Source organism: Sarcophilus harrisii, chromosome 1 (genome assembly GCF_902635505.1).
Source record: "Sarcophilus harrisii chromosome 1, mSarHar1.11, whole genome shotgun sequence".
Lineage (NCBI taxonomy): Eukaryota > Metazoa > Chordata > Mammalia > Dasyuromorphia > Dasyuridae > Sarcophilus > Sarcophilus harrisii.
The window spans coordinates 320,648,670-320,675,589 of record NC_045426.1 but is presented as its reverse complement, the minus strand read 5'-3'; the positions used below and the strand labels follow the sequence as shown (position 1 = coordinate 320,675,589).

Genomic DNA, 26,920 nt, shown 5'->3' with positions numbered 1-26,920 from the left:
GAAAGTTGATATGATCCTTACGTGTAAATGGAACATAAAAGTAGATGTGAAAGGAGAAAGAGGATTCCTTTACTTATGAGAGCATAGAGTGACTTTATGCAATATTATGGAAATATTCATTTCCAAACGTCTCCTGTAGCCCAAAGCCCCTCCACACAAAATTCAGATCCTCCTCTTTATTCTGTGATAATCAATAGGGTCAACAGAACAGAGGGAGAAACTGAGGCCTGGTAAGAATGGTAGACAAATAAAAACAGTGCTGTTTTCAGATCAATTTTTCTCTAAGATTTTTTTAAAGATCTTAATTAGGATTCAGCAAGGGTTCCTAACTTTAGGTGCATAGATAAATTTCTAAAGCAGGTCTGTAAATTTGGATAAAGAAAAAAATTTACATCTTTGTTTTTACTGAACTCTTAAGATTTAGTGTTTCCTTCAATTATTTAAAAGCTTTATTTTGAGAAGTGCATAGTATTCACTAGATTTCTAAAGTGGTTCACGATACATAAAAAGTAATATCTTATCTGTATTGAATCATTATAAAATATTCAAGATTCATCTAAGACAGGCATTCTAGGGAATGGATTTTTTTAAACTGGTAAAGATAGAGAATTGGTTATAGTTGGTCAATATACATTTATTAAAGGCTTACTATTTTAAGGCCTGTTTTAAACTTTAAGAGTTTAAAACTTCACTAAGACTTTTGGAACATCCTATATAATAATTGACATTTACATGACACTTCAAAGTTTACAAAATGCCATACATAAAATATCTCATTTGAGCCTCACAAAAATGTTGTAAAACAAGTATTACATGTGTTCTCATTTTACAAATAAGGAAACTGAGGCTTAGAGTAAATGACTTGTCCAGAATCACACAGCTAGTACATATATGTACAAACATATATTTTGACATCTGAATACTAGTCTTTCTGAATCCAACTCCATACTTTTCACTATCCCACACCATCCTTTCCTTTTGAATAATTTCTTTCCTTTTTTCTTTTTCTTTTTTTTTTTTTTTGCTGAGACAATTGGGGTTAAATGACTTGCCCAGGGTCACACAGCCAGGAAGTATTAGTGTCTGAAACCAGATTTGAACTCAGGTCCTCCTGATTTCAGGGCTGGTGCTCTATCCACTGCACCACCTAGCTTCTCCTGAGACCTTCATTCTTAAACCAAGTACTAGAATGAGATATATTAAAATTGAGATTTCTGGTGCTACCATATGAATTCATAGAATGCAGGACCCAGAGAAAACCCAAAGGTCAACTACTTCTGCTCTTTTATTTAACAGCTAAGAAGCCTCACAGCAACTTGTTGAGATAAATAAAACTGATATTATTAAATAAATATATTACAGAGATGTATTGATTTTTCCAAGGTTAAATGGATAGCTGGATGCAAACTTAAGTTGGACTGAGGACTCCTGCATCCCAGTATAGCATTCTTTCTATGATTACTGCCTCGTCTCCATATCCAGTGCCTTAATTTGCATGTTTTTAATGCTAAGGTATGGGATTAAATTAGAAAGGTGACATGGGACAGTATATCAGAACATCAAATTGCACCAAGTTGCAGAAGTCAAATCCACAGCATTTTATCATCAAGACTCTTTTTTTTAAATTGTTCTATAAAAATTTCTTGTGCTAAATTTTTTTTAATTATAGCTTTTTATTTACAAGATATATGCATGGGTAATTTTTCAACATTGACCCTTGCAAAACCTTCTGTTCCAACTTTTCTCCTCCTTCTCCCCACCCCAACCCCCAGATGGCAGATAGACCAATACATGTTAAATATGTAAATACAATATGTTGTGTGTGTGTGTGTGTGTGTGTGTGTATATATATATATATATATATATATATATATATATACACATATAGTTATTTTGCTGCACAGGAAGAATCGGACATTGAAATAAAATAAAATTAACCTGAGAAGGAAATCAAAAATGCAAGCGGATATAAACAGAGGGATTGGAAATGCTATGTAGTGGTTCACACTCAATCCCCAGAGTTCTTTAGCTGGATATAGCTGGTTCTACTCATTATTGAACAAATGGAACTCATTTGGTTCATCTCATTGTTGAAGAGAGCCACGTTCATCAGAATTGATCATCATATAGTATTCTTCTTGAAGTACATAATGATCTCCTGGTCCTGATCTTTTTACCCAGCATCAGTTCATGTAAGTCTCTCCAGGCCTTTCTGAAATCTTCCTGCTGGTCATTTCTTATAGAGCAATAATTTTCCATAATATTCATATACCACAATTTATTCAGCCATTCTCCAATTAATGAGCATCCATTCAATTTCCACTTTCTAGCCACTACAAAAAGAGCTGCCACAAACATTTTGGCACATACAGGTCCCTTTCCCTTCTTTAAGATCTCTTTGGGGTATAAGCCCAGTAGTAACATTGCTGGATCAAAGGATATGCACAGTTTAATACCTTTTTGAGCATAGTTCCAAATTGCTCTCCAGAATGGCTGGGTGTATTCACAATTCTACCAACAATGCATCAGTGTCCCAGTTTTCCCACATCCCCTCCAAGATTCAGCATTATCTTTTCCTGTCATCCTAGCCAATCTGAGAGGTATGTAGTGGTATCTCAGAGTTGTCTTAATTTGCATTTCTCTGGTTAATAATGATTTGAAGCATCTTTTCATATGGTTAGAAATAGTTTCAGTTTCTTCGTCTGAAAATTGTCTGTTCATATCCTTTGACCATTTATCAATCGGAGCATGGCTCGATTTTTTTATAAATTAGAGTCAATTCTCTATATATTTTGGAAATGAGGCCTTTATCAGAACCTTTGACTGTAAAAATGTTTTCTCAGTTTATTGTTTCCCTTCTAATCTTATCTGCATTAGTTTTGTTTGTACAAAAACTTTTTAATTTGATATAACCAATCCTGTAAATAAAAGGCTATTAAATAAAAAAAAATTTGATATAACCAAAATTTTCTATTTTGTGATCAATAATGATCTCTAGTTCTTCTCTGGTCACAAATTCCTTCCTCCTCTACAGGTCTGAGAGGTAAACTATCCTATGTTCTTCTAATTTATTTATAATCTCATTCTTTATGCCTAGATCATGAACCCATTTTAACCTTATCTTGATGTACGATGTTAAGTATCAGTCAATGCCTAGTTTCTGCTATACTAATTTCCAATTTTCCTAGCAGTTTTTGTCAAAGAGTGAATTCTTATCTCAAAAGTTGGGGTCTTTGCGTTTGTCAAACACTAGATTATTAAAGTTATTGACTATTTTGTTCTGTGAACTTAACCTATTCCATTGATCAACTAGTCTATTTCCTAGCCAATACCGAATGTTTTTGGTGATTGCTGTTTTATAATATAGTTTTAAATCTGGTACAGTTAGGCCACCTTCATTTGATTTTTCTTTCATTAGTTCCCTTGAAAGTCTTGACCTTTTGTTCTTCTAGACGAATTTTGTTCTTATTTTTCTAGGTCATTAAAATAGTTTTTGGGGAGTCTGATTTGTACAGCAGTAACAAATAGATTAGTTAGGAAGTATTGTCATCTTTATTATCCAATAATAACTTATTATTATCAACCTATCCAAGAGCAATGAAAAGTGTTTTATAGTTTTGCTCATATAGTTCCTGACTTTCCCTTGGCATACAGATTCCCAAATATTTTATATTGTCGGCAGTTAATTTAAATGGAATTTCTCTTTGTATCTCTAACTGTTGGATTTTGTTAGTGATACATAAGAATGCTGATGATTTATATGGGTTTATTTTGTATCCTGCAACTTTGGCAAAGTTGTGGATTATTTCTAATAGCTTTTTAGTAGAATCTCTGGGGTTCTCTAAGTATACCATCATATCATCTGCAAAGAGCGATAATTTGGTTTCTTCATTACCTACTCATACCTAACTTTTCTAATATTCTATTTACCTCTTTAACTTCTTTCTTATTTGTTTTGTGGTTTGATTTATCTAATTCTGAAAGTGCAAGGTTGAGATCTCCCACTATTATAGTTTCATTGACTATTTTTTCTTGCAACTCTGTTAACTTCTCCTTCAGGAATTTAGATGCTATACCACTTGCTGCATATATGTTTAGTATTGATATTGCTTTATTGTCTATGCTACTCTTTAGCAAAATATAGTTTCCTTATCTCTTTTAATTAGATCAATTTTTGCTTTTGCTTGATCTGAGATAAGGATGGCTACCCCTGCTTTTTTAACTTCACCTGAAGCATAATAGATTCTGCTCCAGCCTTTTGCCTTTACTGTGTATGTACCACCGTGCTTTAAATGTGTTTCCTGTAAACAACATATTATAGGATTCTGGCTTTGATCCAGTCTGATATCTGCCTCTGCTTTATGGGAGAGTTCATCCCATTCACATTTATGGTTAAAACTACTAATTCTCTATTTCCTACAATCTTATTATCCTCAGATTATGCTTTTCTTTTTCTTTCCCCCTTAAGCCCCTCCCCAGTATTAAACTTATGGGCACTACTTGCCTCATGTAGCTCTCCCTCTTTAGAATCTTTCCCACCTCCTTTGAGTCCCTTCCCCTTTTTTATATCTTTCCCTTTTTACTCTTTTCCTTTTCCCTTTTCCTCTCCTACTTTTTAATGAGGTGAGAGAAGTTTCTCTGTAAACCAAATATGTCTAATATTTTCTCTTTGAGCCAAATCTGATGAGAGTAAGGTTCACACAATGTTTCTCCCCCTCCCTAAATTCCCTCAGATATGAAGGCTTCCTTAGCCTCTTCGTGGGATGCAATTTCCCTCTTTTTATCTCCCTTTTTCCCTTTTTCTGATACTATCCCCTTTCCACTTCAATATCCCTTTTTTGTATTATAACAGTAAAATTAAATTATACATGCACTCTTTATGGATGCCCATAACAGAAATACAGTTCTCAATAGTTCTTTTTATTTTTTTATGCTTCTCTTGAGTCCTGGAGGTCAATTTTTTTTTCTTTAGCTATGGTTTTTTCATTAGGAATAAATGGAATTCATCTGTTTCACTGAATGTCCATCTTCTTCCCTGGAAAAAATGTTCAGCTTAGCTGGGTAGTTTATTCTTGACTATATTCCAAGTTCTTTTGCCTTTCAGAATATCAGATTCCATGCCCCTCAATCCTTTAATGTGGAAGCAGATAGATCCTGAGTGATCCTTATTGTGGCTCCTTGGTATTTGAATTGTTTTTTTCCTGGCTACTTGTAATATTTTTTCCTTAGTCTGATAGTTCTGAAATTTAGTCACACTCCTTGGAGTATTTTATTTAAGTCTCTTTCAGAAAGTGTTTAATGAATTCTTTCAGTGCCTATTTTACCTTCTGATTCTATTACATTTGGGGAGTTCTCTTTGATGATTTCCTGTAAAATAATGAATAGGCTATTTTTTTATCATCATTTTCAGGAAGTCCAATAATCCTCAGATTATCTCTCCTAGATCTATTTTCTAGGTCTGTTGTTTTTCAGGTAGATATTTAACATTTTTTTCTACTTTTTCATTTTTTTAGTTTTGCTTGACTGATTCTTGATGTCTCAACAAATCATTCATTTCTGTTTGTTGTTCTGATTTTTAATGAGTTATTTTCTTCATTAACTTTTTTTTACTTCTTTTTTATATGTCCAATTGAATTTTTAAATGAGTTGTTTTGCTTTATGGAATTTTTTCCATTTCACTATTTTTTTTACTGGAGTTATTTTCTTTTTCCAATTCACAAATTCTACTTTCCTGGGAGTTCTTTATCTTTTCCAATTCACAAATTCTGTTTCCCTGGGAATTCTTTGTCTTTTCCAATTCACATTTCAGGAAGTTGTTTTATTTTTCCACTTTATCAAATTGTTCTTTTAATGAGCTATATGATTTTTCTGTACTCTCTTGCAGAGCTTTTCTTTCCTTTCCCCATTTTTCTTCTAGCTCTCTAGTTTTGCTCATATAGTTCTTGACTTTCCCTTGGCATATAGATTTCCAAATATTTTATATTATCGGCAGTTACTTTAAATGGAATTTAAACTGTTGGATTTTATCATTTCTTCTAGGAGAGCCTTGTGTGATGGGGATCAGTTATATCCCCCTTTGGGGTTTTGTCTGGAGACTGTCTGCTGTTAGTCTCCTTGGGACTGGAAACCTGCTCTCTTTCTGTATAGAAGCTATCAATAGTTAGAGTTTGCTTGGTTCTTTTACTCATATTTTTAAAAGCCATTAGGGTCTGCCTTCAGAGCAAGGAGGTTACTAGCTTCCTCTACAGAACAGGGATAGATGGACAGTAGCTGTCCTGCAAACAGGCTGCAAAGAGTGCAAAGCTGCAAAAGTGCCCTATGAAGAATCCTACATCCAACGTGTCACTGCCCTGGGAAGAGTGGCCATGCTGTGGAAGTTCAATTGCTCTGGGCAGAGCCTCCCTGGTGTGCAGAAATGTGGCTGCTCTGGGCAAAAGCCCGCAGCTGCAGAATGCAGCTGCACAAATGTGCTGTGGTCTGTGCTGAGTCACTTTCAGTGCTGGGTGGGTGTAGTCAAGTCCTATTAAATTCTGGTGTTTTTTGGAGTACACTCTACCTTTGGAGTTTGTGTAATTTCTCTGCTGATCTAGTGCTTTGTGACCAAAGCAGAGCATCCAACCTGTGGTAGAGTCCTCCCTGCAAATTTTTTACCTATGGAGACCACACACCACCCTGAGGTGTGCTAGTCTCTGTGTTCTGCCTCCCTGCTGGCCTCCTCCCACCTTATCAGGACAAACCTTTTGTGGCGATCTTCCAGATTATCTTTGGCTTGTAATCTGTTGTACTCCCAATATTGGTGGATTTTACCAGTCAAGCACTATTTCAGAGGCTGAATTTAGTAATTAGTAGTGAGAGTGGAAGGGGAGCTTAGAATGAAGCATGTATCCTCTTTGCCATCTTGGCTCTATCCCCATCAAGAACCTTTTGAGGGAGAGAGAGATGCCATGCTTTTGGAGGTGTTTTTTCAGGAACAATGTGAATTCTATAATAAAATTGTGCTTTTCTTTCTATTTTCCTAGCCACTATTTCTTAGCCTCTTTCATGAGGTTTTTCTCTCAAGCTTTGTTCTGTTTTTAATTTTTTTCCCCCTTTTACACTCTTTTTTCCCCTATACACTCTTTTTTATCAACTCTCATAGATTCAGTGATCACTTACATGAAAACGACTCCTAGATAAACATATCCAATCTTTCACCAAATGCTATGGAAAAATTCAGATTATACATCCCAAAGATATCTCAAACTCCCCTTATCCAAAACAGAAATATCTTTCCCACAAAATTTTTCCTTTTCTGAACCTCTCTATTTTTATTAAGAGTAATAAGTAACTAACTAGGTGGGACTGACAAAGAAAGACTAAAGTATTGATGGAATTACTCCCTCAAGCAAGCAGGGAAGGGTACTGATGGGGACCTTATAGTCCCACTCATTGTGGAGGTCTTGGGTAGCCCTACCTTACTATGCCCAGTCAGAGATACAAGTTATGCCAAATCACTGAGGCTAAATTTCCCCTATAAACCTGTCCATGACCCATGCCATCTTTGCTGAACCCTTTTGGATCACTCCTTCATAGTGTTCTGCCTCATGGTCTTTCTTCTCCTCCTCCTTGTGCCTCGTGGTGTCTTTCCTCTCATTCTCCGTGCCTCATGGTTCTTTCTTCTCTTTCTCCTTTTCATAGCTAACTCTTTTAGGATACCAAATCCCTTCATGGATTTAACCTGCCAATTAAAGGCATTATTTCCTTTCTCCTGGCTAACTGTGAGTCCACTAGGGAACTTGGTTTTACCATTGTTAATTGCTCTATGCTCTCCCAATTCTATTTCATATTTACCATTCCTGGTGTATTCTTTTTGGTATCTTTTCATTTTGTCTATAACCTCTTCTCTTAAATAAACCTAATTTTTGTCAAAGAGAATGGCCATTGTGAATTCTTCACATGAACAAACTCCAACGTGTGATGATAAACCCTAAACACATCATTTGCAATTGGGAATTATTACCTTGACTACATTAGACAATACCACTTCTCTCCACTGCTTTCCCATCATAAGGCCTTTCTTGATATCCCTAGATTTTGATGATTGTCTCCTGGAATTTTTTTGGGATATATTTATTTTGTCTTTACTTCTATGTCAATATAATGTTTATTCCCGCTCTCTATCCTGACAATACTCAGTCCTTAAAGGCAGGAATTTTTTCATCTATGCCCTGATTTTGTCACAGAGATTACTATCCATGATCCTTGGTTCTTTAATTCCAAACTTAGAACTCATTTACCATTTGTTAGCTTTTAAGAGAATCATATCATATTTGAGAGAAAGAGAGGAGAGAAAAAATTTTAAATTAATGCTTTTACAATTACAACTGACTAACTTGAATTCAACTTCTAATCCTGCTAATTACCTTGTTTATTTTAGTTTTTTGGCCTAATAAATTGTACTATTCCATTTACATGAACTTTATTAAACAGAATTTCCACTTCTTGAAAGATTTTATGTTCCAAAAGGGACCTAGTCAGTCTCGTGAAACAATTTATACATTATATTCATCAAACAAATTCAACTAGTCTATAATATATGAATATATTAATAGCATATCTGAAACAAATACTATCAATATTATTGATAATAATTAGGATTTATATAACACTATAACATTTACAAAGTATTTTACATATGCTAACATTTGTTCATCCCAATAAATTATGAGGTAGATATTATTACCCCCATTTTACATATGAAAAAACTGAGGTTGAGAGAAGCTAAGTGACTGGCCCAAGATTACATGGCTAATAAATGTTTCAAGAAGGACTAAAATTTAGATCTTTCTAACTCCAAGTCAAGAGTTTTCTCTAAAGTACTACCTACCTGCTTGATAAAACTTTTGGAAATTAGTGATGGGTTAATAAAGTGAATTTTAAGCATCTCTTTAGGAAATTTAATTTCAGAAACATGAAAAAATGTTCAACAGAATCTATAATTGTTATATAGTAATAAGAATATACAGCAATGTATACATTTTAAGTAAAAACAATCAATGAAATTCAAAATATCTTTCCAACATTTCTCTTGCTCAACAATGTAGTGAAGTGAAAAAAAGTGTTGTATTTTCAGTCCAAAAGTCTGTTTTGGGATCCTAGTTCTATTACTTAGCATTTAAGTGACCATGGACAAGTTATAAACTTCTTAGGTTTTGATTTCATCTCTAAAATAAAGGAGCTATGTTTGTAGTGGTAGAAGCTGGAAAATGAATGGATGTACATCAATTGGAGAATGGTTGAGTAAATTGTGGTATATGAATGTTATGGAATATTATTGTTCTGTAAGAAATGACCAGCAGGATGAATACAGAGAGGATTGGCGAGACTTACATGAACTGATGCTGAATGAAATGAGCAGAACCAGGAGATCATTATATATCTCAACAACAATACTGTATGAGGATGTATTCTGATGGAAGTGAGTGCAAGGGATAATGTTGTAAAAAATTACTCTGGCTAAGAAATGTCCAACAGGATGATTTCAGAAAGGCCTGGAGAGACTTACACGAACTGATGCTGAGTGAAACAAGCAGGGCCAAGAGATCATTATATACTTCAACAACAATACTATATGATGATCAATTCTGATGGACTTGGCCATCCTCAGTAATGAGATCAACCAAATCATTTCCAATGGAGCAGTAATGAACTGAACCAGCTATGCCCAGCGAAAGAACTCTGGGAGATGACTAAAAACCATTACATTGAATTCCCAATCCCTTTATTTTTGCCCACCTGCATTTTGGATTTCCTTCACAAGCTAATTGTATAATATTTCAGCGTCTGATTCTTTTTGTACAGCAAAATAACGGTTTGGTCATGTATCCTTATTGTGTATCTAATTTATATTTTAATATATTTAACATCTACTGGTCATCCTGCCATCTGAGGGAGGGGGTGGGGGGAAGGAGGGGGAAAATTGGAACAAGAGGTTTGGCAATTGTCAATGATGTAAAGTTACCCATACATATAACCTGTAAATAAAAGGCTATTAAAAAAATTACCCTGGCATGGGTTCTGTCAATAAAAAGTTATTTAAAATAAATAAATTAATTAATTTAAAAAAATAAAATAAAATAAAGGAGCTAAACTAGAAAATACCTAAAATCCCTTTCAGCTTTACATCCTATGGTTATATGACAAAACCAGCATGTTTATGAAGGTTTTTGAGAAGGAAAGAAAAAGAAATCCTTTTTGAACAGTTTTTAAAAATACTCAAAACTCCCAAAATCAATAAAAAGAAAGTTCTCTATTATCCATTATGTGATATACTCTTCAGCTGTTTTCTGGAAAATGTTTATGTATTTTTGAACAATAGTTTACCATGAAACAGAAAAAGAAAAAAAAAAGGAAGGTAAATCAACAGGCAACAAATTCATGGTTTGTTTTAGGTTTCTTTTTTTAATTTGTATTTTCAATTTAATTTAATTTTATATTTATATATAATGAATATTTATAAATTTTATCTACATATACTTATTTTATTTTAAATTTATTTTTGTTTTTTTAAAGTTAAGGTCTTACCGTGTGCAGTTTTTGCAAAGCTTTTTAATAGCATCCAGGGTGATTTCCTTGCAGAAACTGAGTTTTAGACACTCCAGTGTGCCATGGCAATAGCTAGCCAATAAACAAACCCTGGAAAGGAAGAGATCACAAAAGGATAAAGGAACACAAATTAGTTAGGAAGCCAAGACCAAATGGGCTTTTGTAGCTACTTTCATGTGAACAGTTATCTCAAATCAAAAATTTTATATTTTTCAACTAAATTTTAATGTCCCTCTTATACTTTTCTATCTTTCTTCTAGTTATTCATTATTTCTTTCTTTTCCTGCTTTCCTCATTAATAAGTTGAGGGGACAGAAGCTTCTCTTTACATCCAATATGCACAATTAAATCCCATACAAAAATTATCTTTACATGGAAATTAAACACAAAGAGAAAAGGATCTATTTTGGTTTTTGCATAAGACTAACTCTGAAGGGAAGCAATAAACTGGGAAAACATTTTTACATTCAAAGGATCTGATAAAAGGTGTCATTTCTAAAATATATAGAGAATTGACTCAAATTTATAAGAATTCAAGTCATTCTCCAATTTATAAATGGTCACAGGATATGAACAGACAATTTTCAGATGAAGAAATTGAAACTATTTCCAGTCTCCAATCACTATTGATCAGAGAAATGCAAATTAAGACAACTCTGAGATACTACTACACACCTCTCAGATTGGCTGAGATAATAGGAAAAGATAATAACAAATGTTGGAGGGGATATGGGAAAACTGGGACACTGATCCTTTGTTGGTAGAATTGTGAATGCATCCAACCATTCTGGAGAGCAATTTGGAACTACTCAAAAAGTTGTCATACTGTGCATACCCTTTAACCCAGCAATATTTCTACTGGGATTATATTCCTGAAGAAATCATAAAGGAGGAAAAGAGACCCACATGTCCAAAATGTTTGTGGCAGTCCTTTTTGTAGTAGCAAGAAACTGGAAACTGAGTGGATGCCCATCAATTGGAAAATGGCTGAATAAGTTATGGTATATGAATGTTATGGAATATTATTTTTCTGTAAGAAACAGCAAGATGATTTCAGAAAGGCCTGGAGAGACTTACATGAACTGATCCTAAGTGAAATGAGCAGAACCAGGAGATCATTATACATGGCAACAACACTATACAATGATCAATTCTGATGGACATGGCTCTCTTCAACAATGAGATGATTCAAACCAGTTCCAGTTGTTCAGTGATGAAAAGAGTCATCTACACCCAGAGAGAGGATTATAGGAACGTAGTTTGGACCACAACATAGCATTTTCATTCTTTATGTTATTGTTTGTTTGCATTTTGTTTTCTTTCCCTGTTTTTTTTTTTTCCTTCTTGACACAATTTTTCTTGTGCAGCAAGATAAATAACTACGTATACATATATTGGATTTAACATATATTTTAACATATTTAACATGTATTGGACTACCTGCCATCTAGGAAAGTGGGTGGAGGAAAGGAGGGGAAAATTTAGAACAAGAAGGTTTTGCAAGGATCAGTGTTGAAAAATTACCCATGCATATATTTTGTAAATAAAAAGTTTTAATAAAATAAAAAAATTAATTTTTTTAAAAGTCCAACTCCAGTTTTATTTATTAGCTCAATAGTTTTCTCACTTTCAATCTTAATACTCTCTCCTTTGATTTTTAGAATTTTTAATTTGGTATTTATTTGTTGAATTTTAATTTGTTCTTTGTCTAGCTTTTTTAGTTGCATCCCCAATTCATTAATCTCCTCTTTCACTATTTTATTCATGTAAGTATCTAAAGATATAAATTCCCCTCCTCCCCAGAACTGCTTTGGCTGCATCCTATAAGTTTTTATATGTTGCCTCATTATTGTCATTCTCTTAGATGAAATTATTGGTAGTTTCTATAATTTGTTGTTTCACCCACTCATTCTTTAGGATTCGATTATTTAATTTCCAATTAAGTTTTGGTCTACTTTTCCATTACCCTTTATTTCATGTAATTATTTTTACTGCATCATGATCTGAAAAAAGATATGTTTATTATTTCTAGCTTTCTGCATTTGACTGTGAGGTTTTATACCCTAGTGCATGATCAATTTTTGTGTAGGTGCCATGGATCTTTGAGAAAAAAGGTATTCTTTTCTAACCTTATTCAATTTAAGAGAAAAAAATTTAGAGTAAAAGTGTTACTTTAAAATCCTTAATAGTCAGTTAACAAGCCTTCTATGTTCCCAGCATTGTGCACTGGAGACTAAAAAGGTAGATGAGGACAGATGATGAAGGACTTTAAAAAATCCAAAAGAGAATTATATATTTGATTTTGAAGGAGTAGGGAGTCACTGGAATTTATTTAATGGAGATCATCTGTTGATTAGACAGTGATATATGAATTCAAGACATCACTACTATAGTAAAAACATTTTAAAGAGTTTGGAAGATATATGTATATGTTCTTCAAATTGTATTTATTTATATGTTTAAGTATTGTATTTCCAGGATACAAAGCTCCCTGAAGACACAAACTATGCTGTATTTTTGTGGTCTTAGTATTTGAACATAACAGGTTTGCTAAATGAATGAATGAATGAAATTTTTGAGAACTTAATCAAGTACACATGAGGTTGCAAAAGGAAAACAGGTGAATATGTCTGTTTAGTAAAATCTTTTTTATTGTACTTCTGACTGAAAGAGAAACTTAATTCTATATGTTAATCATTTTTATAATCATAGTGTTCATATTCTTAAGCAAATATGTTAAAGGTGTTAAACCTATGATGCCTTTAATTACTATTTATTTCACTTCAATTATGAATTATTCAATAGTTCATTTCAAAATCCTATATCAATCAGATTTTCAGATTTCAGTATTATGAACAGATATGTGGAAACAGGATAAGAAAGAAAAAGGAAAATTCAGACTAGAGTCAAACTGAGTAGAAAGCGAATCATCAGATACAAGAACTGGGAATAACATAATATTCAAATGCTGTATGAAAATCCACCTTGACAGTATCAAAGGAAGAATAATAATCTCTTCCACAATGAAATGTAGAAGAGATCCATGTGAAGGAAATATTAGGAAACTATTAGCATATTTCCTAATAAATTGTGGTAAGCACTAGGTATATAAAGAAAGGCTTAAAGATAGTCCCTAATCTCAAGGAGCTCACAGTTAACAGTAGTATAATTGCTATTGTTTGATGTTATAGTCCTACTGTATATTGCCATGATGAAAACATACCTGGAGTATTGTATTTTAATGTGGATGCCATGTTTTGTTTTGTTTTTAATATATAATAGTATTTTATTTTTTCCAAATACATGCTAAAATAGTCTCCAACATTCTTCCCTGTAAAATCCTGTGTTCCAAAATTTTCTCTCTTCCTCCTCTCAACTCAGTTAGGAATCAGATATAGATTAAATATGTACAATTCTCTTAATATTTCTCATGCTGTGTAAGAAAAACCATAACAAAAGGTAAAAAAAAAATGAGAAAGAGGGGGAAAAAAACAAGCAAACAACAAAAAGGTGAAAACATTACACCTAAATCCACACCTAATCTCCATAGTTGTTTCTGTGGTTGCGTTTGACATCCTCCATCTGAACTTCATTGGAATTGCCTCAATCAATCTCAGTACTGAAAAAAGCCAAGATGACCACTATGTTGGTGCAAGGAATCAAAATTACAAGATGTAGGAATCAAGTAAAAGAATGGAATATTATATCCTAAAAGAGAAAAGTAATTACAGGCAAAATGATTGTATCTTCAAATATTTAAAAGGTTGTAACATGAAAGGAGGCAAAGTATGGTAGAATGGCAGAATTAGGGTATTTGGGGAGGAAGTTCCAGAAATGAAAGTTTAAGCATGATGGAGGAGAAAATTACCTAATAATTAGAGATATCCAAACAGAGTACAAGAGGTAGTGGATTCCCCATCCTTGGAAGTCTTCAAATAGAGATTAAACAAACATTTCTCCAAAATGTTCTAGAGGAAATTTCTGCCCACATATGAGTTGAAGTGAATGACTTTTAACTTCTCTGCTAACTTTGAGATTCTATGCTATCAGGAATAAATATAATGACACATGTAGATTCAAAAAGTCGAGTGCACAAGAACAAAGTCAGGAATGCAATATCACCAGACACAGTTTGAAAAGAAAATGTATTTGAGTAAACTATAAGCCTAATATGAATCAATAATGGGATATGATTGCCAAAATAAGTTAAACTGCATTGAGAATGAGAAAGAATCCAGGATAAGGAAAGTGAAAAGCCAGTACTGATCTGTCCTTGTGAGATCACATTCAAAGTTCTATTATAGAATCTACATTTTCGAAAGATCATTGGTAAACTGGAGAGTGTCAGAGGAAGAAAGTTGGGATAGCCAAAGCATCTTGAGTTCATTCCAAAGATGGATAGGATGAAGAAACTAAGAATAATTATTCTAAAAAATAAGACTTAGAGAGGGCACAATAGCTATCTTCTAATATTTGAGAGATTGGAAGAAGCCCACAAAGTAGTTTTTGGATTTCTCTGAATGGTCTTGAAACCTTGCATGGATACTGAAAAGAAAGAACCTTACATTTGACTTAAGGGGGGGAAAGTTCCTAAAAATTAGAGCTATTCAAAAGTGGAATGGATTAACTCAGGAGTATGTGAGTTCCTTGTGGCATCTAGATAACACAGTGGCATCTAGATAACACAGTGGCATCTAGATAAAAAGGGCCAGACCTGTCATCAAGAAAACTAATCTTCCAATTTAAATATGGCTTTAGGGACTCATAATATGTGACCCTGGGTGTGGGGAGCCGGTACTAATCTACAGGTGATAAGGCCACATTCCTAAGACTGCCTTAACCTTGAGTAGGCAGACATCTAGGCACCTTCTGATCACATCCTGGAGCTTTGTGACCAAAGACACCTGGTCAACTCATCCTTTAGCAAGAAACCAATCCTTTGTCTAGGGCCCCCACTCTGTACTGAGTTTGTGCGACCCCTGCTTCCTTTCCTATTGCTATAAATACCTGTACTATTGCACTCATTTAAACGAGGCTTGATCAGGTATCTTGTCTTGCCTCCATTCTTCACTGTCCCCTGTCTCTTGCCCTTATCTCTTTTCTTCCAGGGTCCACACATCTGGGCAAGTTACTTACATTTCATCTTCAAATGGAAATGATAATAGCATCTATCTCTCAGGGTAATGAGAAGATATTGGCAAAATATTTAACAGAGGGCCTAGAATATGGTAAGTGCTACCTAAATATTAGCTATTATTGTTGTTGATATTATTTCTTCTCAATAGAGATCTGAATGCAAAGGCTAAAATGACCATTCCAAATGTTATTGAAAGGAATTTTGTTTCTGTTTGGGTTAGAATGAATGCCTCTGAGATTACTTCCAACGTAAAGATCTTGTGATTCCAGTATAATGGAGGCTTCAAATATCACTTCATGTTTCATGCTATATAAATCAGTCAATCAACAGGTATTTATTAAGTGCCTACTATGTGCCTACTGGAAATATGAAGATAAATAACGAAACAATTCCTGTTCTCAACCACATAATATTCTACTGGGGAAGGTGATACATACACATATAATTTTTATGCAAAATAAATATAAATGAGTTAAATACAAGGCAGAAGTTTGCTGGCTAATTACCTTCATAATAAGGTAATTATTAAGGAAGAACATTAGCAGTTGAGGGAATCAAGAAATTAATGCTTCAACTCTGTCTTGAAGAAAATTAGGGGTATTATGAAACAGAGGTAAAGAGAGAATGCATTCTAGGTATGGGGTATGGGCAGTGCACGTATATATAAATGAGAAACTATTGACCATATAAATTGAACAAAAAGAGCTCCAGTTTAGCTGGATCACAGAATGAAGAAAGAGGAGTAGTCCGTAATCAAACCAGAAAGCTGAACTGGGACAAAGTTGTAAAGACCTTAAATCCAAATAGAAATGTATATATTTTGACTGAGAGGTAACAGGGAGCCATTGGGGTTTTTTGAGGAAGGGAGAAACATATTTAGATTTCTTCTTAAAGAAAATCACTTAAGACAATGAGTGAAGGACAGAAATAAAGAAGAAAGACTCATTGGAAGGCTACTGTCAAGTCAAGACAAGAGGTCATGAGGTCCTGAACTAATGTTAACTTTGAGTAGAAAGAAGCTAGATACAAGATGTCAATGAAGTAGAAACAGTAACATTTGGCAACTGATTGGATATAAGGGACAGTGAGAAGATGAGAAAAATACTGACACTAAAAATCTGGAAGACTGAAAGAATATTAGTGCCCTCAAAAGAAATAGAGTATTTGGAAGAAAGGAGAGGGACATGTTTCAAGAAAAATATAAAAAGTTCTATTTTGAATATGTTGTTTAATATGTAGGTGATCTCAAGCTGTAAATAACCAAGAAGTAGCTATGAATACATGATGAAAGTGGTATAGAAAGGCTGGATTCACAGATTTATGAACTGTCTGCAGAGAGGCTGATTAGGTCACCAAGAAGAAATCATAGAGGATGATGGAAGGTAGAAAGGAAAGAGCCTAGACATATTCCAAATTAGTAGGAATGACCTAGATGAAGATGTAGCAAAACCAAGAAGTAGTCAGATAGGTATGAGGATATCAAGAGAAAAGTGTCACCAAAACTCAGAAGAGAAAATATCCAAGAGGAAAATGTGGCAACTGTCAGTAGTATGGCCTTTCTCTACAGAGAAGGATCAAGGTCATCACAGATGAGAGAGATAGTGATTTTGACATGCTTTGCCCTAATTAGACCATATTTAGAATACCATGTTCATTTATGCAAAATTTTTTTAGCAAAAACGTGAGAAATTTAGAACAAATTCAGGAAGGTATCATCATAAATGCTAAGAATGCTGGAAACTATACCAATATGGTTGTTCAGAGAAACTTAGGAGTTTTAGATTCAGGCTAGACATAACAAACTTCATATATTTGAACTTTGTGTATTTGAAAGGCTCTCATTTTTAAAATTTTTAAATAATAGCTTTTTATTTTATAAAATATATGCAAAGATAGTTTTTATCATTCACCCTTGCAAAACTTTGTGTTCCAAATTTTTCTCCCTCCCTTCCCCCACTTCCTCCCCTAGACAACAAGCAATGTTAAAGATGTTATATATGTTAAAGATGTGCAATTCTTCTATATATATTTTCACAGTTATCATTCTGCGCAAGAAAAATCAAATTAAAAAAGGAAAAATGAGAAAGAAAATAAAACGCGAACAACAACAAAAAGAGTGAAAAATACTATGTTGTGATCCACATTTAGTCCCCACAGTTGGTTCTTTCCATCACATCTATTAGAATTGGCCTGAATTATCCCATTGTTGAAAACAGGAAAGACTCTCATTTAAAAGAGTGGTTAAATTTGTTTTCTTTAGACTTGGAGGTCAGAAGTAGAAGTAATGAGTAAAAGTTGCTGAAAGACATTTCATTTTAATATAAGTTGAAAAATTCATAATGAATTGGAGCTTAATACAAAAACTAAATAGCCATTCTTTAAGTATATTCTGAGATAGCAAGTTCCCCATCAATGAAAGTCTTTGAGCATTATCTAGATGACTTAGTTTTGGGGCATGAAGAAGAAGAAGTTTCTGTTTAGTTGTAAATTGAAATAGATAACCTCTAAGATTTCTTCCAACAAGGAGATTCTGTGATTCTTTAAAGTTAGTCACAGTAAAAGTCATCCCAGATATAAGGCTGGGAAGGAAAGTAAAAGAATGATCATGAGTGATAATAAATTTTTCCCTAGAAATCTCTAAGAGAAGAATGTATTCCAAAGCTTTTTGGTTCAGTTTGGACTATATGCAAAGAGATAGCTGGCTGGATTTCTAGTGAAATTGACAAGTTGAAACTCAAAGCCCAATTCCTATCTTAAACCCTGAAGATTGGATTGGAGAGGACATCTTCCTGATCTCAATTTAAATATGTTAATTTGTCATATGAGCAAAAAAAAAAAGATTTTCCAGATGATCTGTATTAAAAGCATGAAATTCTTCCAGACTTAGGAGCAACTTGTTAGTTATGGAATCTATTTTGCTTGCTAAATATATTCTACATGTAAACATGAAACTCAAATTGACTACACTGTTTAGAATCTTTGCTTATAACTTAGTCATAGAAATAGCTATTTGAATTAGAGTATAAAAAAATACCAATAAATATACTTTCATTATTTAGGGATAGGAAATGGACATGTGATATCATTAGGATAACTAAAAATGTAGATGATTTTATAAACTTATAACTAATTTTTTTTGCCTCAGTGTTTATTAGGTACCTACACAAAAAGTCCTATAGGATATTTCACTGTGGCACAGAAGTGACTATAGTTTATTTTTCTTTTTTTAATGTTATTGAAGCTTTGTCAACTTAAATAAAGTTATTACTAAATGAGGTCTTCCCATGATTCCTCCTTTATAATAAAGAAAAACAGTTTGACAAAATCAAACCTGTTGCAACCATCTTAAGAGCTCAAAGTATATGAGCCCTTTGATCTCTGAGGTGAGATGAATGAAGTGGAAGACTCATAGAGTGTGAAAAGAGCTGCAGTTTATTATTCCACACAGCCTTGCTGATATACATTTTTGCAAGCATGATCAGCACATGAACAGCAGATAATTCCCAATCACCATTCAGAGAAGCAATTCATGGTCTTTGTGTATTCATGATATCTGCCAGTGGAAGGAGAGCCAATACAATCATGTCGGCAACTCATTCACAGGCAAGAACCCCTGTTCAGGCATCCTTGCTTACGAGCCACTAGATGTGACCTCAGTCAGGTTAAAAGCTGTTCCCATGTTGTGTGTCACTGTTCCTTGCTCACTAAGGGCATTTCTGCAACCCAAAGGTTGAGGTGGCCTCAGTACTCCCTCTCAGTGGGGTCCCATACCTAGCACAACCCCAAAAATCACTTGCTACTAAATCACAAAGTCTATAAAGTCACATCTCTATTAAAAGGAAGAAGCCAAATTTCCTCATCTATCCTATGAGAACAAGATCTGACCCAAAAGTCCTTGAAGACTGTGCCAGGAAAGAAAATGTTCTCACAGTTTCTATCATGCTAAAAAAAAGGCTTCCATTATTATTCCTGGGACAGTACATAGGTACTATCTAAAGACCACACGCCAATTGAGTATGAAGAGACTCATTGCTATCATGCTGAACACTGTGAGGCAATTGTTTTTAAAAATGGCAAGTCATGGGACAAAGAAAAACTACAGAAATTCAAACTGACAGGAAATAGAGTCAAGATGGCAGAATAAAGGCAGGAACTTGCCCAACCTCTTTCCCCCATATTGCTCCATCATTTAAATAATGACTCTAAACAAAATTTATTAAAACATCAGAACACCCAAAAAGACAGAGTAGAAAATTTCCTAACCAAAGGCAAACTTAGAGGGTCAGCAGAAAGGATTTGTGACACCAAGGTGAGAGTCTAGCACAGCCCTGGTTCCACCTTAGCCCAACTTCTGAATCAGAGGCAATACTGGTGACTTCTAAACCTCTCAGCCCAGAGACCCCAAAGAGGACCTGAAAGGTCAGAAGAAAAGGTCTATGGAGCCAGGAAAGGAACCTACCATTAATACTAGCATAGACTGAGCTCTGTGGTCCCAGCCACTGAGGCCCTAGCCCAGACCCAGGCCCAGACCCTCCAGCCCCAATCACAGCACCAACTCTGGCTCGGACACCAGCATTAGTGAAGTGGGACCTCTTAATCAGCAGCAGTGCTGGACACTGTACCTTCTACAATGGAAACAAAACCACACTTTAACAGAGTTAAAAGTTGAGTAAGAAGTAAGAGCAGACAACTAAAAAAGTTTTTGACCATTGAAAGTTACTATGGTGACAAAAAAGATCAAACTATACATTGAGAAACTGATAACAAAGTCAAAACTCCTTTGTCTAAACCCTCTGAGAAAAACAAGAATGGGGTTCAAGCCATGGAAGAACACAAAAGGGATTTTGAAAATCTATTAAGAGAGATAGAGGAAAAATTGAGAGTATTGCAAATGGAAATACAAAAAGCTAATGAGGAAAAGAATGCCTTAAATAGCCAAATTAGCTAATTAGGAAAGTAGGTACAAAAGCTTACTGGGGAAAATAATTCCTTTAAAGATAGAATTGAGCAAATGGAAGCTAGTGACTTTATAAAAAAAAACAAGGTACAATAAAGCAAAACCAAAAAATGAAAAAATAGAAAAAAATGTGAGATATTTCATTGGAAAAACAACTGACCTGGAAAACAGATCCAGGAGAGATAATTAAAAAATTATTCATCTACTATTGAATCATTGGTCATGATACAAAAAAGAGCCTGGACATCATCTTTTTTTTTTTTTTTTTTTTTTTTTTTTTTAATTTAATAGCCTTTTATTTACAGGATATATACATGGGTAACTTTACAGCATTAACAATTGCCAAACCTCTTGTTCCAATTTTTCACCTCTTACCCCCCCCCACCCCCTCCCCTAAATGGCAGGACTGGACATCATCTTTCAAGAAATTATCAAGGAAAACTGTCCTGATATTCTAGAACTGGAGGGTAAAATAGAAATTGGTTTCCAATTTTCCCAGCAATTTTTATCAAACAGTAGGTTCTTATCCCAAAAGCTGGGATCTTTGGGTTTGTCAAAGACTAGGTTGCTATATTTGTTGACTGTTTTATCCCTTGGACCTAATCTATTCCACTGATCAACTAATCTATTCCTTAGCCAATACCAAATAGTGTAAAATAGAAATTGAAAGAATCCACCAACCACCTCCTAAAAGAGATTCCCAAATGAAAACTCCTAGGAATATTATAGTCAAATTCTGGAATTCCCAAGTCAAGGAGAAAATATTGCAAGCACCTAGAAAGAAACAATTCAAGTATAGTGGAACCACAGTTAGGATAACACAAGATTTAGCAGCTTTTATATTAAAGGACCAGAGGACTTGGAATATGATATTCCAGAGAGCAATGGAGCTAGGATTATAACCAAGAATCACCTACCCACCAAAATTGAGTATAATCCTTCAGAGGAAAAAGTAGTCATTCAATAAAACAGAAGGTTTTCAAGTATATGTGATGAAAAGATCAGAGCTAAAAGGAAAATCTGATTTTCAAATACAGGATTCTGGAGACGCATAAGGAGACAATCAGGAAAGTGATAGCATAAGAGATTTTATAAGGTTTATCTGCTTACATTCCTACATGGAAGGATGATACTTTTAACTCATTAGAAATTTCTCATTATGATGGCAGTTAGAAGGAGTATATATAGATTAGAAGGCACAGGTATGAGTTGAATATGAAGGGACAATATTTTTTAAATGATGAAATTAAGGAGTGAGAGAGTAATGTACTGAGAGAAAGGAAAAGGGAGAAGTAGAATATGCAAATTATCTTCCATAAAAAAGAAGCAAACAAATTAAGACAATTCTGAAATACAACTACATACTTCTGAGATTAGCTAAAATGATAGGAAAAAATAATGATGAATGTTGGAGGGGTTGTGGAAAAAAGGACACTAATACATTGTTGTTGGAATTGTAAACTGATCCAACTATTCTGGAAAGCAATTTGGAACTATGCCCAAATGACTATCAAAATATATATACCCATTGATCCAGAGATATTTTTACTGGGCTTATATCCCAAAGAGATCTTAAAGGAGGGAAAGAAACCAACATGTGCAGAGGTATGTGTGCCAACCCTTTTTGTAGTGGCAAGAAATTGTAAACTGAGTGGATGCCCATCAATTGGAGAATGCAATGGAATTTATGTTCCATTATTATTGTTCTATGTTATGGAATATTATTGTTCTATAAGAAATGATCGGTAGGATGATTTCAGAGAGACCTGGAGAGACGTGAACTGATGCTAAGTAAAATGAGCAGAACTAGAAGATCATTGTATACAGCAACAAGAAGATTATACAAGTATCAATTCTGATGTATGTGAGTTTTTTCAACAATGAGATGATTCAGGCCGGTTCCAATGATCTTGTGATGAAAAGAGCCATCTACATTAAGAGAGAGGACTTTGGGAACTGATTTTAGATCACAAAATGACATTTTTGTTCTTTTTGTTGTTTTTTGCTTGCATTTTATTTTTTTCTCATTTTTTTCCTTTTTGGTCTGATTTTTCTTGTGCAGCAAGATAATTGTATAAATATGTATGCATATATTGGATTTAATATATATATATATATATGGATTTAACATATAACATATATTGGATTTAACATATAACATAAAAATATATGTTAAATTTTTACCATTTTAACATATATTGGATTACTTGCCATCTAGAAGAGGGAGTATGAGGAGGAGATGGGGGGGAATTGAAATACAAAATTTTTCAAGGGTCAATGTTGAAAAATTATCTATGCATATGTTTTGAAAATTAAAAGCTTTAGGGACAGTTAGGTGGTGCAGGGGGTAGAGCACCAGCCCTGAGTTCCAATATGGCCTCAGACACTTAACACTTCTCCTAGCTGTGTGACCCTGGGCAAGTCACTTAACCCCAATTGCCAAATCTTTAATAAAAAAATAAAAATAAAAAAAAGAAGCAAGAAAAAGCTTTTATAGGGGAGGAAAAGAGAGAGTGAGTGAGCAAACTTTACACTCATCAATATTAGCTCGAAGAGAGAATAACAAGCATACTCAATAGGGGTATAGAAATCTATTTTACCATGGGATATGAGAAAGGGGAAGGGTAATAAAAGAGAGGGCTTATTGCGGGAGAAAGTGGTCATTGGCAAAACACTTCTGAGTAGATACAAGGTTAAAAAAAAGAGAGAGAATAAATGGAAAGAAATACTGTTAGCAAAAGTAAGTGTAAAAAAAAAAAATTTGAAGCAAGTTTCTCTGATAAGGCCCATTTCTCAGATAAGAGAGAGAACTGAGCCAAATAAATAACAGCCATGGCCTAACTGATAAATGATCAAAAGATATGATCTGTGCCCAAGGATAATAAATTAATGCATACCCTTTGACCTAACAACACCACTATTAGGCATGAATACCAAAAATGATTCAGGCGGAAAAAAGGAATATGACATATATGTACAAAAAATGTTCATAGCAACTCTTCTCAGGGCAAAAATAATGGAAATCGAGGGGATACCCATCAACTGGGGATTGGCTCAATAAACTGTAGTATGTGTTTGTGATGGAATATTATTGCTCTATGGGCAATGATGAGCAGGATGCTCTCAGAAAAAAAAAAAAAAACCTGGAAAGTTCTCCATGAACTTAAACAAAGTAAAATGTATTGTACACAAATAGCAATATTCTGGAATGAGCATCTGTAAATGACTAGTACATGCACGACTGTCCTGAAGGACTTGTGATGAAATATCCTATTCTCACCCAGAGAAGGAACTGATTGCATCAGAATACAACTTGAAGAATATTCTTTTTCTTTCTCTTTTTCTTTCTTTCTTTCTTTCTTTCTTTCTTTCTTTCTTTCTTTCTTTCTTTCTTTCTTTTTCTCTCTCTCTTTCTCTATTTCTCTCTCTTTCTCTCTTTTTCTCTCTGATTTTTATTTTCTTTAGGATGGGAAATCCATATTTTCTTTCACAATTTGACTTTTATGGAAATGTTTTGCATAACTTCACATGTGGTTTCTTGATTGTGAGTAGGGATAAGGAAGAGAACCTAGAACTCAAATTTTAAAAATAAATGTAAAAAATGTTTTGAATGTAATTGGGGGAAAATATTAAATAAATAAAATGATAAGATAAAAATACAATGTAATTTTATTTATGTATTCCTTTCCCTTCTGGTATCCCCTGCTGGAAACCTTCCAGCCATCCACACAGACCTTTTTTGCCATCTGAGCAGCTACTGTTAATGTATCAGAACCCTATGTAGAAGGCTTTCAAACAATTGTTATTAGTCCCTAAGAAAGATAATTAATTCTGCTTTGGAACTCTTGCCCTGAGGCTGAATTGTCTTGACTGGTGACTAAATGAGAACAACTTTGACTATCCCCACTATATCTAGGCAGCCCATGTACAGACCAGACAATATTATAATTGCTTATCTAGATATCCATTTATAATCTGTTTTGCTGCTATGTGCATCTCTCCAACATTACCTCTACTGTTTCTCTCTTCTTGCTCTGAACATAGTGCTCAATACTATGGATATGCCAACTGATAGTTCCATTGCTCAGTTAATCATTCCTATGATTTTCTTAAAAAAAAATCCCATTCCCAAAATACCACTACCATTTGTGCTTACTTCCCTAATTAAAATGTAAAGTTCTTGAGAGACCCAACTTTTCATCACATTTTAAAATTTTTCTTTCCACGGTAGTAGGTACTGTCAAAAAGTAAATACAATTTTTTTCATTTATTCACTAATGATAGTAGAGTGGTGGTAAAAACTGATGAAAAGTGCTAAGAATTACAGTTTGGGGACAATAAAACAACAATTATTTAGCTACCATCACTCTAATATCTGAGATCTTTATTTAATGACAAAGTTGACATACTAAAAGAGAAAATGAAGCATATAAATATTGGCATTCTCAGTATAAATGAAACCAGATGATATAAGGAGAATGAAGCTAAATGGAAGGGTAACTAATAGGTTCTTTTTGGAGAGTAAAAAATAAAAGTTGAATCTGAAATAGTTTCATCATGCATCAAAAGGTAAAAATAAAATCATCATTTCATGAGACTCCTGGTTCTCTTGTCCTTCAGTATTCTTGATACACATAAGCAAACTGAATACTATGAAGATAACTGTGGCTTATGTGCAAAGAGCCATTGCAAAGGATAAGAAAGTAGAGATTTTACAAACAACTTGTAGACCCCAAATTAAAGCAATATAAACTTAAATATCTAATGACTTCAACAGAAAAAATGAGCCTGGGAACAGATAGCAAATATAAAAATATGTTTGCTATACACGCATATATGTATGCATATGTGTGTATATATATATATATATATATATATATATAGAAAGAAGTAAAAACAGATAGATTTAGACATGTAGTCATAGCTACCTATATGCATATCTATTTATAGCTATGTCTATATAACTACATGCAAAAGTGTGTGTGTGTGTGTGTGTGTGTGTGTGTGTATTGTGTATTTGTATACTATGTTTAAGAAGAAATCTGGGAGATGCTAGACATAATGAACACTAAAAATTGGTGCAAAAAATGTTCTCGAAGGGGCAGCTAGGTGGTGCAGTAGATAGAGTACCAGTCCTGAAGTCAGGAGGACCCGAGTTCAAATTTGACCTCAGACACTTAACACTTCCTAGGTGTGTAACTCTGGGCAAGTTACTGATTGCCTTAGCAAAAAAAAAAAAAAGTATTTGAGCATATCTTAATGCACAGTAAGTAATTAAAAACAGTGTACAGGCAAACTACTAGTTTCTTAGAATACATATCAAAGCAGGGCATCAGAGCTGAAAAAAGGATGTAGGTAAGAAGGACATATGTGACACAATTACGATAATTCCAATTTTTCCTATTTAAACAAATTCAATAATTCCAATTTATCCTATTGAAACAAACTACTGATGCTGAAAAATGGTAAAGGAAGACAGTGACATTAATTAATACCACATCATATGAAGGCAATTGCCTCAATAAGGAAATATATATATATATATATATATATATATATATATATATCTCATCAGCCAGAAAAATCTTGATCTTGCCAAGCATATGGGTAGCCAAAGTAAACAATGCATTTTGAATATAAACTCATTTTCAAAGTCTTATGGAAGAGAATACAAAAGACCATATGACATTGTGGAATGAGAGTCAGCTTCAAGTCAAGAAGCCAAGTTTCAAGTCCATCTTCTAACACATACTAGCTATGTAATCCTGGGCAAAATTAGCCTCACTAAAAATATAAAATAAAGACAGTTGGTAATCAACATTGATAAAGGGAATTTCTTCACTGGAAGTTCACTGTAACAAGGAAATCATGGAATTTTATAATGGAAGAAAATGGCAGAAAAATTGATGACATTGATGCATAAAACTATGAGGAGAAGGGACAAAAAAGTTACGAAGTCTTGGTCTGTCATAGCTCTTTTTTTTTCACTAACATCTTAAATGTATTTTTCTTATAATTATAACTTTTTATTGACAGTACATGCATGGGTAATTTTTTATAACATTATCCCTTGCACTCACTTCTGTTCCAATTTTTCCCTTCCCTCCCTCTCCCCCCTCCCCTATATGGCAGGTAGTCTTATAAATGTTAAATATGTTATAGTATATCCTAGATACAATATATGAGTGCAGAACTGAATAGTTCTCTTGTTGCACAGGAAGAATTGGATTCAGAAGGTGAAA

At 33.9% G+C, this 26,920-nt stretch overlaps 1 protein-coding gene across 1 annotated transcript in view; it reads right to left on the bottom strand.

Annotated features, from left to right (window-relative positions):
• LOC116420465 overlaps window positions 1–26,920 on the bottom strand; it is a 181,700-nt gene that overhangs the window by 775 nt on the left and 154,005 nt on the right. The window contains exon 13 of the mRNA XM_031945481.1: window positions 10,564–10,674. Coding sequence (XP_031801341.1) covers window positions 10,564–10,674 — 111 coding nt within the window. The remainder of the gene's footprint in view (window positions 1–10,563; window positions 10,675–26,920) is intronic.